Here is a 19,733-nt window from a genome sequence, read left to right as displayed (position 1 = left end):
ATGTTCTCCCCCATCCCAAATCCTATGTTGTTACTTGGCAGACTTTTGCACAATATAGTGGAGAAGTATGACTGTAAAATAAAAAATGATGAGGTAAAAACATAGACATGCCTTCTTTTGAAAAGGTCAGCACAAGAAACAGAAATTGCCCTTTTAGTCACCATGAAGGCCTGGCCTAAGACCTGAGGGTAGATCATAGCAAGAACTCATTGACGGGGAAAGAAGATGATCAGTAAAGAGTATTCAGAGGTGATGGTGAGATTTGTAAGAGTGTGGAAAATGATGCTTGTAAGAAAACTTAGTATGAACTAATTTGTGATCTGAGAAAATCTCAGCTGAGACAATAATTCAGATTGGCAGAGATTGAAATATTTATAAAACTGAGCCTGAAGAACAAGGATAATTGACCTCAGAGGGAATCACAGAGAGCTGGCTACTGAGTGCTAGGACCACTTTGATATATTACTATCATTAGTGCTGGCTTGGATCCTGTTCCAAAATAGTCTACATTATTTTTCACTTTTCACTTTATCCCATCACTCCTTTCAAGGTGTCCACTGGATGTGAGAGAATAATAATGATTCTTCACAAAACTGTAATAAGAAAATGCAGCTGAACTATCTAATAGTGCATATGCCTGTGTAAGTGCAGAAGTGCTTTAACTGTTGGTCTTGCCTACTCTTTTCTGTTCTTCGAACAAACCCTTTTTGATAGGCAGAAATGCCTGTAAGGAATTAAAACATTTTAAAAATTATTGTTCATTAATAAGAGGCAAATTCTCAGGTTTCAGGAAAAGGGCAAAAAAATGTTCATGTAGGACTACTTTGTGTGCTCTGGCAAAGGGTCAAGCACTGGAACTATAGAAGTGATGGGAAAGAATGTGTCAGAGTTGGAGCTGTGGATGGAGCTATTGCACCACTTGAGACATATCTAATACCAGATTGTGATCCTGCACTTGACTCGGCAGTTGCCTCCTCAACTACTTCTACAAAACCTAACTCTGGGGAACACCAGCTTGCACAGTTAGTTGCAGGACAGGGGTCTTACATCTAATGGTTCTGTAGAGTGTCTTTGGTCCTACAAAATGAGTAATGAAAAACTACAGACCACAACTTTATCCTAACAGATTTCTTATTTTAGCAGACATCTATAAGAAAAGTTACTGAAATGTTCTTACTTTCTTCAGAAAGATCATTTTCTTCTGCTTCTCTTTCCATTTCTTTACACCATCCTTCCATTCTCTTAGTTTCAGTATGTAGCAACTTCATAAACCAAGATCCGTCCCGTCGACAAGGAGACATTCGACCAGTCTCTACTGTCTCAATGGCTGGCTCTAGCCAGGGTTCTGGTGGTGGAAGGTTTGAGGTGTCAACTGGGGTCCTATAATCTTCTCTGTAACTGAACAGTCCCTGTGTCCTTACAGTTCTCACTGCGCTGTATTGGGTGGGCGTGCTGGGCTCTGAGTGCTGCTGGAATGACGAGCCAAACTGAAGTCCCTTGTCCTCCATGGTGATGTGTCCTGGAAAGCCCTCCAGTTCCAGGTCAGCCTGGACAGCAGCTGTTACACTGTTGGAGCGCTTGAATCGTCCATGTCTAGGTGAAGAAGGAGGAAACGAAAGAGACTAAGGCATATAAATACATATGTGATTATACAGGGGCACAGAATAATGTGTCAGTGAATGGATTCTGGTTTTCTCCTTGGACTTTATGCTAAATATTTTTTTCTTTGTGCATATCTCTCTAAAACAAGATAGTGAGTAACAACAGAGAGGAAACCAAAATGCATAGTGGCATCATTGATCTGAGCAAAGATACAAAAGAAAATAATTTAAATTAGCTCTGGAAGCAACAATTGATTTATTCTCATACTGCAAAATACCATGTATCATTACTAAACAAACTGGAAATAACTAGCAGAACTGCAGGGCTACATCTCCCAATAGAAGCCTGTTAAGTAAATATGTTAAAAAAATTCAGATATTAAGGATCATAATTAGATAAAATCTGAAAATATGCTAAGTTAGGACTTTGAAAACTCTTTAATAAAAGAAAGATAGTAGCAGCAGGTTTAAGAGTGCAGTTATTTTTGACTTGCCTCATAGGATGGCCATTAAATGTTGATCTTCTGTTGTGATATGCCACCAAATAATGATGTTTTAGAAAAGCTTGATGTTAAAAAGTTAGATAGAGCTGCAAAGTTTATTTGTGAATTCTTCTCACGTCTGAGCCTATTGTTTCAAATTACTTCTAGTCAATGATGGTAAAAGGCAATTAGCAGCCAGATACTGTCTGACAGCTGCCGTGAAATGAGATAATGCTCCCAGTCCAGTAGTTAACAGACAGTGCCTGCCAGGGGTAACCTGTGGGTTAGCTCATTGCCCAGCAGTTTTACAAAGCTAAGGAAGGACTGAACAAGCATACAAACTGATTCTAGTTTAGGATAAAGGATCCTAAACATTGTCCCCTTGTGTGGACTGGGAAAGCCTGGATCAGCATGAGGGGTCCTGCTGAGGGAAGAATATTCCAATATACAGGTCTTTGTACTTTTACTGTCAATAATGAAATTGTATGAATCCACTACTTTAATTTAATAATAACTTTCACTTCCTTCCCTCCAACTAAAAACTGGAAGGTTAAGTAAATATTAATCAACTGCTAAGTAATCTCTACAAATTTTACCAAATAACCGGCATGCATATAAGAAATTTGGCTTTGTGAATTATTTAGGGGCAGCACTTGCCAGATGTTTGTTATTAACTCTGTTTACAAATGTGCATTGTGTTATGAAAGACTACAGATTTTTGTACATGCTTGAATTACCGTTTTTCATCTTCCACTTGTATTCCAACAGAGTGGTATTCCCGTAGGCCTCTGCTTTCAGTATCTGAATCAGTTGCTGTTTCCACCTAATTCAACAGAAAAGATACATCTGCAGAGTGAAGAACCGACAACTCAGCACTGTTTCTACCTGCACTTATTCAAAAGTAGAATCCTAGAATCACAGAATGGTTTGGGTTGGAAGGGACCTTGGAGATCATTGAGTTCCAACCCCCCTGCCATGGGCAGGGACACCCTCCACTAGCCCAGGTTGCTCAAAGCCTCATCCAGCCTGGCCTTGAACCCCTCCAGGGATGGGGCATCCACAGCTTCTCTGGGCAACCTGATCCAGTGCCTCACCACCCTAACAGGAAAAAAATTAAAAATTAACTATATATTGTCTCTCTTACTGCTAAGAAACACCCGGCACAGTAAAATAATTGAAATAGGTATTCAGCATGATTTCATTGTTTTGGTGCTGTGCTTTATAAAGCTTTGCACAACTACATCTGTTCTGCTGTGTAGTTCCCTATTTCAAACCTAAGCAGATGCAATTACTCAGTTCAGTGGGAGCAGGAACTAAGCTTGGTCTGGAAGAGCTGTTCTTAGAATGAGGAATCCACAGGATAGTCCCTTTTTATATTATTATAAAACAGTCTCATTATAGTCCTTGATTTACAAAATAAAATAAAATCTCAAGTAGTCCCATAAACTTGCAGGTGATAAAAAGAAATGCTGCAATGAATTTTTATCGACAACTGCGTTGACAAATATAGAACTATTTAAATTAAGTGAGTGATACAGCAGAATGCCGTATCTCACCTTTTTTAACAACATGGTCCTGAAAAATGCTATAGCAAGGAAGTAATTTATGCTCTTTTTATAGTATTCCCATCTGAAATACACTTACCAAAATATATCCACAGCAGAGTTTTCTTCATAACTCAGACCACATTGCTTTTGCAAGTTTCTGTGGGATTTTATATAACACTCCCCACCACCACACCGCCCCCAAGTCTTTGACACAGACATAATGAGCACTGTGGTATGCGAATTACATTGAATCAAGGGAGAGTCAGGAAAAAGAAAAAAGAGAAGAACTGACTTTTACTTTTGAATGCTATTTTCACTGTTAAATAAAAAAAAAAAATAATATCAGCAACCAGTTTTTCAATATGCACACTCCAAGCGTGAATTCAAAGAGTATGTCCTATGATAAAGAGAAGATAACTTTTCCCCTTGCAGCAGTTACAGGTGCTTCTGGAAGGAGCCCAATGGCCTTTCCATCTCTCTCACCTGCATAGTCCCAGTCCCACCAGGTTTCTGGAAGGATGCAGAGAGAAGGGGGAAGTAGGGTAGCAAGTGAATGTACATGTGGCCTATACTGCTTGAAGAAGCCAGTTGCTGGTAACTTCTCTTTCCATCTTGAAGCCATAGCTCCATGTACATTCGTGTGGAAGGAAATTCCAGCCAGTAATCAGTACACGTTCATATTTACCTGGGGGTGGGTTTTGGAGAACTTAATGAAAACAGCTAGTGCAGGAACCCTTTAGTAAATGTTAATGGCATCCTTGAACCGTACAGTGTAGCGTCAGGCACAGGTCTGACAAAAGCTCTGGATATCAGTGTGGCAACTGTCAGAGAAAGACGTTTCCCAGCAATTCCATTTATTTTGCATGAGCATGGCCTGCTGTCTGTTTCCACCTTGGCAGTTGCATGGAAGCTGGCTATATTCACTTGGGTGAGCAGCGCATTGGGAGAACTAAGATGTCAGACTTGGTAACAGTCTCTTAGATTTGGTGTTGTCAGTATAAAAAGCAAGATCCCTCTTGATGCTGGCAGCCTCAACCACAGAGGTAGGTGGCTTGGGGAGAAAAAACCCATGACAACGATCAAAAAAACCATCAAGTTGGTTTCCTAGTTAAAGTTGGTCTTGGCTACAACGTGAGTGAGAAGCTTAAGCTGTACTTGGAGGGTCACTCTCTCCTGAAAGAACACTGCTATAAGCCATAAGGTCCGGCTTCTTTGCACAAGAGATAGCTATCAGGAAAGACACCTTTATTTATAGTGCAGAAGGGTCTATTTTTCAAAGAGTCTTGACCAATAAATTCAAGTCTAGGTGAGCCACTAGACACTCACCTAGCCCTTTCAGGGATGTGAGAAAAGGAGTGCATAAAACATCTTCCATAAAGTCTGGTGAGCTGAAATGAATTAACTGGGCCAAGAATGAGGTACAACATCTATCTTGTTTGGGGGGTGAACAGAGAGGCAAGTTGCACTTGCAGCCGTGACAACAGTGATGAGAACTCAGTCAAAGATGTGTTTTGAAGATGTCAAATGTCAAGGTGCCATGACCAGTTAGTCAAAGGTTGGAGAAGAGAATGGGTCTTTTTGCACAGCCTCACATGGCAGTGTTTCTGACAAGGTCTAATAACAGTGTAAAGGAAAGGCACAGTATAGCTGATAGTGTCAATCCAAAGTGATGGAAAGAGTTATCGACTCTATCGAGGTTCTTGAGGCTTCTTCACACTAGGTAAGATGCTGATGGTGATGGTGTGATGAAGTCAGTACACCTGAATTGCTCAGGACCACAGCTAGGACTGTGTTGGACAGCCAGCATGGCTTCACTAAGGGCAAATCATGCCTTATAAATTCAGTGGCCTTCTATGATGAGGTTACAGCATTGGTGGATAAGGGGAGAGTGACAGAGATCATCTAACAGGACTAGTGGAGAGCATTTAATACTGTAACACACAACATCCTTGTCTCTAAAATGGAGACATGGATTTAACGGGTGGACTCCATGGATAAGGAATTGGTTGGATGGTCACACTCAAAGACTTGCAGACAATGGCTTGATGTCCAAGTGGTGTCCTTCAAGAGTCCGTACTGAGATCAGTATTATTTAACATCTTTGCTGGAGACATGGACAGTGGGATTGAATGCACCCTCAGCAAGTTTGTGGATGACACCAAGCTGACTGGTGTGGCTGATACTCTAGAGGGAAGGGGTGCCACCCAGAGGGACCTAAACAGGCTAGATAGGTGAGAGTGTGCAAGTCTCATGAAGTTCAACAAGGCTATGTGCAATGTCCTCCACCTGGATTGGGGCAATCCCAAACATGGATGCAGGCTGGGAGGAGAACGGATTGAGAGCAGCCCTGAGGAGAAGGACTTGGGGGTGTTGGTTGCTAAGAAGCTCAACATGAGCTGGCAGTGTGTGCTTGCAGCCCAGAAAGCCAACCGTGTCTTGGGCTGCATCAAAAGAAGTGTGACCAGCAGGTCAGGGGCGGCGATTCTCCCCCTTTACTCCACTCTCGTGAGACCCCACCTGGAGTACTGCATCCAGCTCTGGGGTCTCTAACATAAGAAAGACATCGACGTGTTGGAGAGGTCCAGAGGAAGGGCACAAAGATGGTCAGAGGGCTGGAGCACCTCCCATACAAGGACAGGCTGAGAGAGTTGGGGTTGTTCAGCCTGGAGAAGAGAGGCCTCTGGGGATACCTTCTGTCAGCCTTCCAGTACTTAAAGGGGGCTACAGGAGAGATGGGGAGGCACTCTTTATCAGGGGGGGTAGTGATAGGATGAGGGGTAAAGTTTTAAAGTGAAAGAGCATAGATTTAGATTAGATATACATAAGAAATTTTTTACTGTGAAGGCGATGAGACACTGGAACAGGTTGCCCAGAGAAATTGTGGAAGCTTCCTCACTGGAAGTGTTCAAAGACAGGTTGGATGAGGCTTTGAGCAACCTGGTCTAGTGGAAGGTGTCCCTGCCCATGGCAGAAGGGGTTGGAACTAGATGATCTTTAAGATCCCTTCCAACGCAAACCATTCTATGATTCTATTCTATGATTCTGTTGGACTGGGTCCAAACGAAAGGACCAACATAATCACTTCCACTTGTGGGATTGTTGATCAGGATCCTTGAACTTGTTCAGATGAACTGCACCTCCAGATGACGGTATCAGTGATGCAGGCACAGTCTCCACAGCATTACAAGCCTGTGAGTGGTCAGACTGAAAAAGCTGAGCAGATGGAAACTCAGGATTCATCAGGGCCTCCTGCTCACTCCTATGGCTCAGCATGGAGGGACAGGACATTGCATGCCAGAGCAGACCTGAACCAAAGCCAGACAAAAGAAGACAAGCTGATATCTCCCCACGTGTCAGTCTTTGCCTTCAGTTCCTTCTAAAGCACTGTACTTCCTTTGTAGAGTGATATCCTTAGGATGACCATTTCTACATGCTATATTCCTTGGGACCTACTGAATGAGTCCTGGAGGATGAGGTGGAGGCCAGATTGCCAGCCATGGGAATAGGCTAAAGAAGGTCAATGGTTTCATACTCGTCAGGCTAGCATACAGCTAGTAACACTGTGGAAGTGAGCAATGGTCAAGGGACAGAGAAGAGACTTTTGTCTCAGCAGCTCAGACACAGTGATGTTGGAAACATGATGGTCTAAAGATATAAATAAGGAAAGGTCCCTAGGGAGAACATCAATTTGGCCAATTGATGTTGTTGGAAAAAAGCAGGCAGACTGGCAACACACACTTTTCTTCCATATTGCATATCAAATGCTTATCTGTTTTTGCCAACAACATTGTTTGGTTTAGTAACAGATAGCCTGTCTTCTTTTGAACTCTGGTTCTGACATGTGGAGGCAGATTTCCCTTTTATATTTTAGATGGGCTGGTATCATTCCACTGATGCAACACATCAAGAAAAAGTCTTTTACATCTACCTGTTTTCCAGTGCTTTCTTATTGCTTTTTCACCTAGAGGTATATCCTGAGTAATCTGCCCAATATGCAATTGACACTGACACCTAGCATTTACAGGCACAAATGAAGTAATCTACTCTAAAATTTTATTCAAAACAAATTATCTGGAAAATTATGGTTCAGGTATCAAAATGAAAATGACATAAGTTACTTCTAAATATAAACTCTTGCCAAAATATCCTTCCCTCCAGCTTGCCAAGGCTGACACTGACTAAATGACCTGATGATTGCCTTCATATTTTAATGCTTTCATTTCCTCACTGTGTCTTGTAACAGCAGGTGAACGTGAATTTTTTTGGTGCAATCTAGGATTGCAAATATTGTAACAACCAACAAAACACCTGGAAAATGGAGGCAAATGCCAACACAAGTAAAAGTGGGAAATAACAAAATAGTTTGCACTCACAAAGGAATGAACAAATAAATTGCATTTCTGAATGACAGATAGTATAAAGACTCCTGCTAGAAGACAGCAGGAAAGTCTTTAGATTTAATCAGATTGGCTAGGCTAGATTCAAATGAGCTGAGGAGAAAAAGTAATATGTTTGGTTTGATTGTGTGGCTCCTGAAACTCAAATAAGCTTTAACAAATCTGTTGGTATTATCCACAATTCATTATTGTTTTAATACTTGTATGGGTTCTAAAAGCCTTAATATTTGCAAATTGGCCCATAATCTCAGTAAAGCAAAATAATGTGACAAATTATATGTCTATCTCATTATGAAGGAGTTTCACACTGAAGAGGAGAGAAAGAAAAAATAGCCAGACACTGACCAAAAGCAGAAGAAAGAAGAGCAGTAGATCTAACATAGCAGGTCATCTTCCTCTCTCCTTGCAAACAAGAACTAAAGAATTAAAACTTCTTTAGAAATTTGGCATTTTATGCTGTGAAAAAGGTTGTTTTATGGGCTTATAGTGTGCCCGTAAGGCTTATAATATTAATAGTAAATGTAATGGAGCATTTTGAGATTATTTCTATTTTATTTGTCTTGTCTTTCACAAAGACATAATACTCCCCTCCATGCTATTTGCTGACCACACAATATTATGAGTCCTCTGTGATCAGTCACTACTGACCGATCGGCTCAAAATTTGAAACCTAAGCACCAGATACTGGCACTGACTTGGTAATAAATGACCCACAAGTAAATTATATTAACACAAAATTATTTGAATAAATGCAAATGACTATTGTGAATAACTTGTTTGTTATAATCAATCTTAGTTTTTTTGTAGGCACTCATTCTAGAAAAGGATGCATGAACTGACTAAATTATTCCTTCAAAGTATTTATTAAGCTTTTTTGAGCTGATAATTTTAACTACTTAAAAGCAACCTTCATTTCTGTATTAACATATTATTCTGCTCTTAAATATGAGCACTGCAACATAACATTGTAGTGTCCTAAAAATTCCACTCTAAGCTTCTATACATACTGACTCTCAGGGAGGCTTGAAGTTAATATATTCAATGCATAAAAAAACAGATTTTAACCTGGTGTCTTTCAGTTCTCTCTCATAAGCATCAGTAATAAGAGTCCTTCAGGCCACATTATCTCTCCCCATGCAACTTCACTGCCCTCAATGGGTTTTCGCTGCCGTAACCGATTTGTTCTATAATTAGAATTTAATAAACAATCTCTCTGATGATGCACAGGAAGGGAAATAATTCACCTTTCCTCTCTTGCATAGGCTTCTCAGCAATAACAAGAGTGAAAAAGGGAAGAAAACACTACATTTGACACTAGATCAAGTACATGTAATTGTGAATGCAGATAACCATTCTTAGGTACAGGGAGATCTCATTTGTATGCGGTGACTTCAAAGTAGGAAAAATACTTCAAATAGAACTACAGTACTAACTGCTAATGCTTTCCTTAACTGACAGAATACTTTAGTCAGACAAAAAACATAAAATCTTTCAAAATAATTTTGAAACCCACCAAAATAAACCTTCATGCTTGAGTGATGTTTTGTCTCTCACCATGGGGCTCCATTTCACTACTCCACTACTTCCCAGCAGAACATCTGGACTACTCAAATATGTAGTGTGGCACCAGTGTTTTAAGAAAGCACTTTTTGCAAAAAATGCATGCCAGAGTTTAGAAATGGTGTTTGTGCCAAGCTAATATGAGATAGTAACAACAAAATAATGCACACAGCTCCTAACTTTTTCGGTGCATTTAATGCTAAGTGGGAATTGTTCTGAACCAAGAAGTACTCTGCAAGGCGGCAATCTGGGTGTTTCCCACTTTGTTTCATTACTTTAGATAGCAGTTAAGGAAATGAACAATGGTCATTTGTGAAAAGAGTAAAAAATTAGATGGCTTTAAAATAACCATAGCTTTGTTTTAACTACAATTCCAACTGCTAAGCTTTTTGACAAGTGAGGAGGCCAAAATGCAACCAGTGGCTGAGAACTCTGCTAACCAGCTAAACCTGTGAATTCTGACTCATCCATCCATCCATCCATCTATGTATCTATGTATCTATCTATCTATCTAGGTCAATGTTAACTTTAAAGGCCAGGTTACAGTGTCTGTACCATGGAGGTGTTACCAAAACTTTCACTGACTTCTGCAGGCCAAAGACTTCATGGACTTCTCTCACAAAAGCCCAGTCTGACAGTGGTTCTAGGAGGAGAATGAACAATGCTTACTTCTAAAACTTTGGATCATTTATGATGCAAAGACCAGTGTAATCAATGCAAGTATTTCTTTTGATTGCTATGTGTACACTTAAGTAGAGCACTGACACGGATGGTCTAACCTTAACAATACAAAGAAAATGTAGATGCTCATCCAAGTAAGCATGCCATGTCAGTACAAAATGCTTTGCCTTAAAGGGAAATTCCAGTTTGAAACTGCAGTTTCTTGAATAAAGTTTTTACCATAAAATGTTAATAATTCCATAAAATATATGTATAAATATTATGCGGAAGATCCCCTTTTGATACAAAAAATTAGGCATGCGAGCTATTGCACTAATCCTCCTGAATACAGCTTTTGATTTATAAGAATAATTTGTTTAATGAAGATTCTGGAGATTAAAAAAAACCCTAGATATTTTGAAGCATAATCTCCTGATGGTAAATGAAGATGACAGAGTCCATTCTCTATCCTACAATTAGTGTTCATCTCCAAAATATCATCATGAATCAGCCTCCACACTTACAACATTTGTTTCCATCTCATCTGCTTCCAGAGTTTCTGTTCATTTTGAGAAACCTTGATGTCTTTCAAACAGAGAAGAAACAAAGGACAGCATGTTTTGAAATACTTGAAATAAATAAGGAGTAATTTCCTGATGTGTTTTCTCATATATTTTACAATCCAAATGCTTTTAATATGTAATAGCTTATAACTAAAGCAGTTTTTGAATGTCAGTCATTAGCATATATACAAAGGTGTGCAAAAGAGCAAGGAAAATCCCTGGAAATATATTAGCAATAACCTTGTTCCTGATTTAGTGGTTATTTTACTCCAGATAATCTCTACCCTCCATTTTAATTCAAATACTTTGACTGGTTTTCTGCTGTCATGACAGAAGACAGATATGAAGATTATAGCTACTAGTATTACTAGAGTTCTATTCTTTCCTCTACATATATATTTTTAAGAGTGCTGACTAAACTTTAATCCCAGAATCAATATTTTGCAATTTGTTTGAATTTAGGAATCAACATATTTTTCTAGGGCCTACTACTAACACATCCGACAATATTCCTCTTGATTTAAACGTGTCAGTGAAAAAAACCCCAAACAAACAAAACAACAAACCAATTTCTGGAGAATCTTTGTTTCTGAAGCTTTTTTTTTTGTTCAGAATTCCCATCTGGGATAGGGCTAACATGCAGTGAGATGGGTCACCATACCTGTGCTCTTCTCTGTCCTTGCAGACAGGGTGCTACTGCTCATCATAGTGAGTCCAGTGCTCCCCTAGGAGCTTGGGCTCCCTGGGCATGTAAATACCAATCCTATGGCACATGCCCACTATGCCAGGAGTTTTTAAAAGGACTTTTATTCGTTACACGTACACTACACACTACAGATAACCAAAGACATAGGAGCCCTAGGATGGATCCATAGAAGTTCCTCATGCAGAGGCATTGTTGGTCATTCTTTATCTTTGTGCCTCTCTGCGCCTGTATGAAGCTCTGTTGGCAAGCATTCTCACACCAACGTGTTAAAGGAACGAAACAGTAAAAAAATGCATAAATTAACCATCCTGATAGCAAATTAATTAATGCAAATAAATGCAAATTCTATGCATTACCCTGGTATGGCATGTTAATGAGAAAACAAGTAATTTAGTCAATCAAGGAAATATGCAAATAAAAAACATCCTTTTCTAAGGTGTTTTGATGCAGAAGTCTAAAAGAAATTAAATACTTTAACAGTATTTTGGGGGAATAAATACTATTTATATAGTTTGCAATAATAGTATTCTACCCTGTGTTTTTATTCCTTACAAACCTGGCAACAGAAATACAACAAAATAAATTTTCTGCTCAGAAATGCTGCAGAGGGGCATTTTTCACACTAATGTGAAGTTTGAAACTTACTGCAGAAAAAAACCCAAACAACTCAAATGTGGTCTCAGGATACTGTGTTGAGGGTAATTTTGCAATTTTAACCTTATCTAATGCCAAATGGTACAACCAAGCAGTTTGTACTTCTCAAAAGATAACAAACAGCTCATCCCTCTCAGACCTGCTGTTACAAACAATATCTGCCTCCTTCAGCGTCTGCACCTGAGGACCAGTAATGCGCCAAGTGTCAGACGATAAGTTGCTACAGAAGATCCACTGCCCCCATGGAAATCATTGCACAGATGTTTTTGAGGATTATAAGCACATATTATTAAACACACCACATACCAAGAAGAGTCAGAGCCCAGTGAAAAGTACGGGTCATCACCTGCAGTAAGAAGCAGGATCAAGTGATGTAATCAAAGTTTCAGAATTAATTGCTGAAATACCAGGACTGACTGAAGGGAGACACCAACATTGTTAAATACCACTGCGCACAGCTGCTGTAAAGAAGAGATAAGAACAACACTAGATACTATTCCTTTCTGGAGAGTAAGTTTCAGGTTAGGGGCTAAAAGGTACCCAAAATTACTTGCTACTCCTTTGAGATTTTTACTGTTATCTACTAAGCCCCTTCTGTGAACAATTTAGGGTACAATAATTACTTTGTAAATCATTTGAAAAGTAGCCATATGAATATTTTACCATTGCTGTTCAACTGCATTTTACTCTTCTGCATCTAAAGTAGCAGAAGCAAATACTTTTATGTCGAGAAATGGACAAGCAGCTTGCTAGCAAAGCCTGTGCCTTCCCATTAGTCTAATACGTTGTGGGGCAGCAAAGTTATACCACACTAAGACGTTAAACAGTGAAGTTCAATCAGTACCTGTGACATGCTTAACCCAAATACTTTTCTCTGATTGTATTTTTGAAATTAATGGAAATAGTATTACTACTTTTTAAAGAAAATAATATACTTCCTAGTAGCTGAACAGTCACTCACAGGGCTTTGTTACATGGACTTACTGCCTTCTCAAGATCTATGTTGCTGCCTCCACAATACCTGTAACTATGCCAAAATACATGGCATTTCCTCTATAGTTGATCTGGCAAAAGTAGAGCTTTTTAAGCACAGAAGTGAACCCAGTGATGTAAAAGGGAATATTCATATACTTAAAATTATGTATGTGTCTAAGTTACAGCAGAACAGAAGCCTAAATTTTCCTTTACCCCTGTGTCTCAAACGACTTTGCATTCTTTGCAAGTTCAACTTTGTGATTTTTATTACTGGTTGGTATTTCCTAGAGATTTAAACAAATGACCATTGTTACGCATAGTGCTTTCCATTTAGTAGAAGCAATAGCGTCCAGAATTTGCATTTAGAATCGTCTTATTTCATTCACCTAAAACAACACAATGTAACTGAGCTTTCCACAGCCTGACAGACATTTTGTCAGATGAAATAAATATTCCATTTTTTGGTAGACAAATGGAGGAATGCTGAAAGACTGTGCTTAATGATTTCACTTCATTACTTGCCATCTATAATTATGCTGTATCTATGCCAACACATTTCTTTCTCTTCCTTGGTACCTTCTCCCCAGCACAACTAAAAGTAAGGGTGGGGCGGGGGGCTCTTTTTAGGCAGAATAATGTGAGGATCCAGCAGCATTACAAGGTCAAAAGAGAAAGATAATGGAAAAAATACAGTCAAGCATCTTAAAGCTGGCGTAATTCTATAAAAAGGACTGTGAATTCATGGAGGGAAGGAGATGAACATGCTGTTCACCTGTAGCTCTGCAGTATAATTTTCATATCAAGTGTTAATGACAGGTAACCTCCCTAGAGATTTATTCATTCATTTTCTTCCAGGTACAGCATATTAGCTGAAGACTTTTCTGCACAGCCACGCTGCCATGATGTGAATCACAATTAACGCTAAGCAGCCAGGGGTTGTTTCTTAGATTATTAGAGCCAGTGAAGCTGAATGGCTCATTCTATGCTATTTACAGAAAGAAGGCAAGCAATTCATCACAGAACAGACGTTAATGAGAGGCTACCTGGATCCCTATGGAGGAACGTCGACTCTTAAGAAACTCCTCTGCTTTTGTCACTAAAATGGCCTTGTCACTGGTTCGTATCGAGGTGCCCTCGGACGCATGGCGCTGCGCAGCCGCAGTTTCCAAGGCGAGGTTCATGGCCTTGTTACTGTCCAAACTGTCGGTGGAGTTGTACATCCCTCGCCCGTCCTGCGGCCACGGGGAAATCCTCTGAGTCCGGCTGTCGTGATATGCGTCCTGCGTGGATTCTGTGCTGCTCTGTGCTGTGACTGAGATCAGTGGCTTGGAAGTGGTACGAGGGGGTACCGGTGGCGGTGTTTTTTTGTAACTTGTGTAAGTTACAGCTATGTAAAGAATTAAAAAAAAAAAAAAGAAAAAGAGAACTCAAGATTAATCTGATGGAACCTTCACAACAGAAATCACTTTAAGATTATGCTACTTAAAAATGAAGATGGTGCAACATAGTGCTCTTTGTGAAGAACCTCATTATCAGTTGAAAGTGTCTCTGAGAGACAGATGGGTATCCACATCAACATCTTATTTCAACCAGGAAGCAAGGGGTGGAAATGAGAGTCCCAGATTATGGTGAAGATGAAAGAAAGTTAATGAGGATTTGTGTATGTCAAGATTTGTTCTGGGTAGGTACACACTGGGGCTTCTGAGGTTGCTTCTGCATGGGGTAAAGCTGATAAAAGAAATAAATAATGATTTTTTTTTCCCTCTTGTTGTGATCTGAACTGTGGCCTCTGTATTGACACAGCGTATTAAGAAAGTAGCATCAATATACTGGAACTAAATATTATTCAGAAATTTCTGCTTTACTGTATGCCACACTTTAACCTTTAAAAAAACCCCTAACTTCCAGCTGTAGTGTCTGGAATTAGGCAAGATTGGCTGCTTACACAGGAAGTATATATTTTAAAAATATCCACAATATGGTTAATAAAAGGAAATTCCAGGCATGCAAAAAATGTTACAATATATGCAAAGCTACTATATACCTGGACAACAAGCAAAAACTACAAGTAATACCAAAAGCAGTGACTTTTTATCTGTTATCCTGCAGTAAGCCTTAAATCCTTAGAACATACATTGAAGGGGGATATACTTAAATGCAGAGAATATGGAAATATAGATACAAAAATGAGTCTGAAACACTGGGACAACTGGATGCACACGAGTAGAACTAAGACTTTTAGTCTGATGAGCAGAGCAGGTCTGAGGCTGGTTTAACACAGATTCTGTCTTGCAGCAAAAGGCTCAATAAAACATCCAAGAAAGCTGTACAGATGCAGAATTGTGCCAGTACTGCTTCCTTACAAAATTTTAGAGGTGTCATAGAGATAAATATTTAGTCATTAAGATCACATAGCTGAATTTTCTAATTGTCTAAGCCCACTATACTTTTTTGGTACTAATATGAGCATTTCTGTTATGGAAGTGTTTTTTCCCCAAAGAACACAAAATCATAATTCATAAAATTAGCAACTGATACTAAAATGCATTGTGATATAACTTCCATATTCCTTGTACAGGAAGATCAAGTCCAATTAATTTCTTGTATAATTACAGGAAGATAAACAAATTTATTATTTTACCCCATATCAATAATGCTGAAATAGCATAACTTATACATGCAGAAACCAGGGTAATGAATGACTTAAGGAAAAGATTTGCCTTTTTCTGGTGTTGTTAGGCACATTGGACATTGCAACAGCCACTCAGGTAACCTCGTAACTGGGGTTATTGAGTCCAAAAAGGATTCTACAAGAGTTCCTCTTCCCATTATATAAATATGGGCTGATGAGCAATGAAGTCAGAAGGAGCACTTCTCTAGTTGTGCTTTTTGATACGAGGCTATGTTGCAGCTCTCTGCAGAGAAGAGACCAGTTTAAGGATTTGCTAATACCTGGGACTGCAGAGGATGTATCACAAGGCTGGCCTCAGGGAAAAGTGAGCCTAGAGAAAACTACTCTTAAATTTTGACTCTTGATAATCATAAATAAAAGGATGATCATAAATAAAAGAGAGTGAGGCAGAGCTAGGAAGTGAAAACCTCAATTTGAAGCACGTTTTGAATTACTGCTGATGCTGCTCAGTCCTGATGGAGCTTTAAAGAGAGTCTTGCTCTGAGCTAGATTGCTCTAACAGAGTGAGACGTGAAAACATGCTTTTCAGATGCTGAGACTCTCTGCTTTTTTTGAAGTGCCGTTTTGTTGTCCTATCACCAATCTTATCTCCTGTCAGTTTTGTAACCAGCAGTTAAACAGAAAGAAAAACACAATATTTTTCGGGTGCTTTAAGGAATACAGAAAGTTCACAAAAGTAGGCAAGCTGTAAAGCTTGGAAATTAAGCCAGTGTCTTACGAGCTCAAGTGTTGGCTCTAAGGAATATTTTCAATAACAGAGTTGCCATGATACTGTTCCCCTGCTTTCCCCCTGCAAATGTAGATGCAAGTGATCAAAGTGCTGGGGAACATTAGAAATAGAGACAATGGGGTGAAATAGGGTGAGTGAAATACAGAACAGGAAGCTATTTTTACCTATAACGTAAGACAGGTTATCACTGTTGCAACTAATTTACTGTTTTTTACCATCTGTCTTCATGCAGAAGAATAGCAGTGAATAATGAAACATATGGCAATTGTGATAATGAAACATCATAAGCAAGTATATCGCTACTACTCAGGCAGCAGATCACTTCTCTGTCTAATGAATATATAATGTTAAACTTCTGTGGCAACCCTTCATAGCTAACTTAATCTTCATTTACATTTCTGAAAAAGAGAAATTCTCCTTGTGGCAAAACCGAAACAGTTGCTTGCTTTTTTTTTTTTTTTTTTTTTTTTCCCCTTTTTTTCCCCTAGGATTGAATATTTTATTTCAGAAATGTCTGATTGTTTCAGTGGAGTGATGTGTCTTAAAGCCACCAAGTATCACAGTTAGTGCAGTATTCTGGCAAGCATTTGATCATGAGCACTGAACAGGAATTAAAAACTCCAGAGATGTTCAACAAGGAGAAGAAACCAGGAGAAGGACTGAAAGTTCGTGAGAAACTGGCTACATATTTACAGTGAAATATGGCAGGAAGAAATCTGATTAATTTCTAAGCTACAGTCACAGAGATCAAATATTGAGCAGGGAATAAAAAAATCCATCTCTACCCAGTTAATGAGTTCATATCCAGCACAAGTTTCAGAGCCACAGAAATCTGGGACTAATTGGAGCCTGTAACAAAATCAGGTAAGAGGATGGAAGTGAGAATTTTTGAGGCAAAATTTGCTACCAAATTCTTTTTGCTTTAATCACTCAAGTGGTTCTAGTGAAGTAAATAGGATAACTTAGATGAATAATGTGACCAAGACTTGTCCTAGATAAACTTGGTATGCATTGCTGACAAGAGATGATTAGATAATAGATTAAGGGTTTGTTAAAGGAGAAAAGTAACCCTGTAATCCATAGTTTACTATTCATGCTTGGTTTTAGGTCTCTAATAAATAAGTATTGTCTTAAGGTCTGAAGCATGAAATTTCATATCACTTTCAAATTTTTATCCTATTAATTATTTCATCTGTGAATGTTCCTGTTATCAGCAGTAATGTATTTTTTCTATCCTGTCCAATTCTTGGCCCTAGCAGTCATAAAATTAACTTCCTTTTCATTTATCATCCCCTTCTTATGCTGATGGACAGGAGCTCCTGTCAGCTTTGCATCATTCACTGCTTTGCAAATTTTATTGGCCTTAGTGGTTATTACTTCAAAGTAACCACATAAAACCTCCTCAGCGCTGCTTCATGTCTTCCCCATTTTTTGGCCCATCACGCTACAAGCCCCAGAGCAGTGGTGGGTTCTGCCGTCCCTGCAAGGAGGGCCGGTGTTGGGCCATGAAGCCCTGGGGTACCGAGTCCTGGCCAAGGACAGTGCCCAAGTAACTCCGTCCCGGACACTAGTGCTGAAAGCTGAACTGGGGAAAAGCAGACTGGGATGGAGGACCCTTGTCTTCAGTCACAGCAGGACAGGCCGTGGGCCAGAGCCAGCACAGTGGCCGAGGACGAAACACAGCGTGAGGCCAGGGGCGTGCAAAAGCTGAGCACCAGGAAGACAGAGCTGTCGCAGTGAGACTTTAGACTGATTTAAATTGTAGACTTCAGCAGAAGCAGAGACACGCTTCATGTTTTGACATATAGAACATCAGTCCTGGATAATCTTTCATTTCTGTGGCTCACAGAAGATGACCAAAGGTCTCTGATTTCTTTAGTTTTCTGAGTAGCTCCGGTGTGCATATGCTGGGCACTCCTGATATTTCTCTCACCAATCCTGCTGCTGAGCACTGAGGCTCAAGCAAAGTAAAAGCAACAGCCTTCTGCCATGCTGTTGGTCAATTTGTAAAATCTCTAACTGCTCTGAAATGCAAAGAAAAAGAAAGTAGATGGTACAAGAGGTAAATAGATCTTTTTAATGTTTAAACACAGAAGGAATCATAAAAAAGAAACAAAAATTTTCCTTCCACTTGTATTCAAAGGCTATCTTAATATAGGAAGCTGAAATTATTTTTTGCCTTTTTTAATAAAGCAGGAAAAATATTATTTTGGAGCTCATAAGATAAAATCTTTCTCCATTTGTTAGCTTAATGATCATCAACTAAATATGATAAAAATGGTAAAAAACTGTTCTAATTCTAAACTATATGGGTATTTCAGACTACCACCTGAATCAAAGTATTAACTGTTCAGGTACTTGCCCACTTCAACATAAAACATGTGCAATCAGCTCTGCTGGATTTTACTTTAAGGAAGGACATGGTTAGAAAAATACAGAGAAAAGAAAATGATTCTGTACTGCTTCATAGTGGGCTAGACTAAACAATGATGAAAACCAGGTATAAATTGTTTAGGAGGAAGGAGCAGGTGGCAATGTAGCATAATGTGCATTCATTTGTCACTCAGGCAGGAAAAATTCTAACACATCCATTTGTTTTTGTAAGGATCATTGCCTTTATGTAAAAAGTGCAGTGCCCATTTGCACCAGCTCCAGTTATCTTCTCCTAGTACCTGACTTACATTTGATACCTTAACTGCCAGATGACCCTCACATATACAACATTGCCAATCAGTGCTGAATTTGGTGGAGAAGTGACTACAAATGACCTGTTCTGTAAACTGCATTGATTTCTCTTATGTGCCTTGTGATCCCAGTCAAGAAGCACCAGTGAGAACCAGAGTATCAGGCATTATGGCAATACTACAGAGCAACCAAGAAGACAAACCCAGCACTGAAGAACTGGCAATTTGATGGTTTGGACACATACAATAGAAATCCAAGGAAAGTTTCTTGGTAGTTCTTAAGTAACAGGATTTCTTTGTATTTAATTGATATACCTGGAAGCAGAATATCCCTCTTAATCTACACTGCATTTGATTAAACTTGAAAGTTTACTGTTGCTATAGCCATAGAAATGTCAGCTACTCTGCCTGTATTTCAGTGCCAACACAGTTCATACTAGAAAGAAAATGACTAAACTAATTCAATTTAGATATACCTTCAG

The 19,733-nt window shown here is 39.2% G+C and overlaps 1 protein-coding gene across 1 annotated transcript in view; it reads right to left on the bottom strand.

The window, feature by feature from the left end:
• The window catches only part of LOC104466188 (disks large-associated protein 2), a gene marked incomplete at its 5' end in the record, with an annotated part of 28,770 nt that extends 14,238 nt beyond the window's left edge, over positions 1-14,532 (bottom strand). The window contains 3 exons of the mRNA XM_010079533.1: positions 1,178-1,593; positions 2,821-2,906; positions 14,189-14,532. Of these exons, the coding sequence (XP_010077835.1) occupies positions 1,178-1,593; positions 2,821-2,906; positions 14,189-14,532 (846 nt within the window). The remainder of the gene's footprint in view (positions 1-1,177; positions 1,594-2,820; positions 2,907-14,188) is intronic.
• Positions 14,533-19,733: the final 5,201 nt, after the last annotated feature.

The sequence above is a fragment of the Pterocles gutturalis genome, unplaced genomic scaffold (assembly GCF_000699245.1).
Source record: "Pterocles gutturalis isolate BGI_N339 unplaced genomic scaffold, ASM69924v1 scaffold10424, whole genome shotgun sequence".
Taxonomy (NCBI): Eukaryota; Metazoa; Chordata; class Aves; order Pterocliformes; family Pteroclidae; genus Pterocles; species Pterocles gutturalis.
The sequence above is the reverse complement of the archived record's forward strand: the minus strand, read 5'-3'. Positions and strand labels throughout refer to the sequence as shown.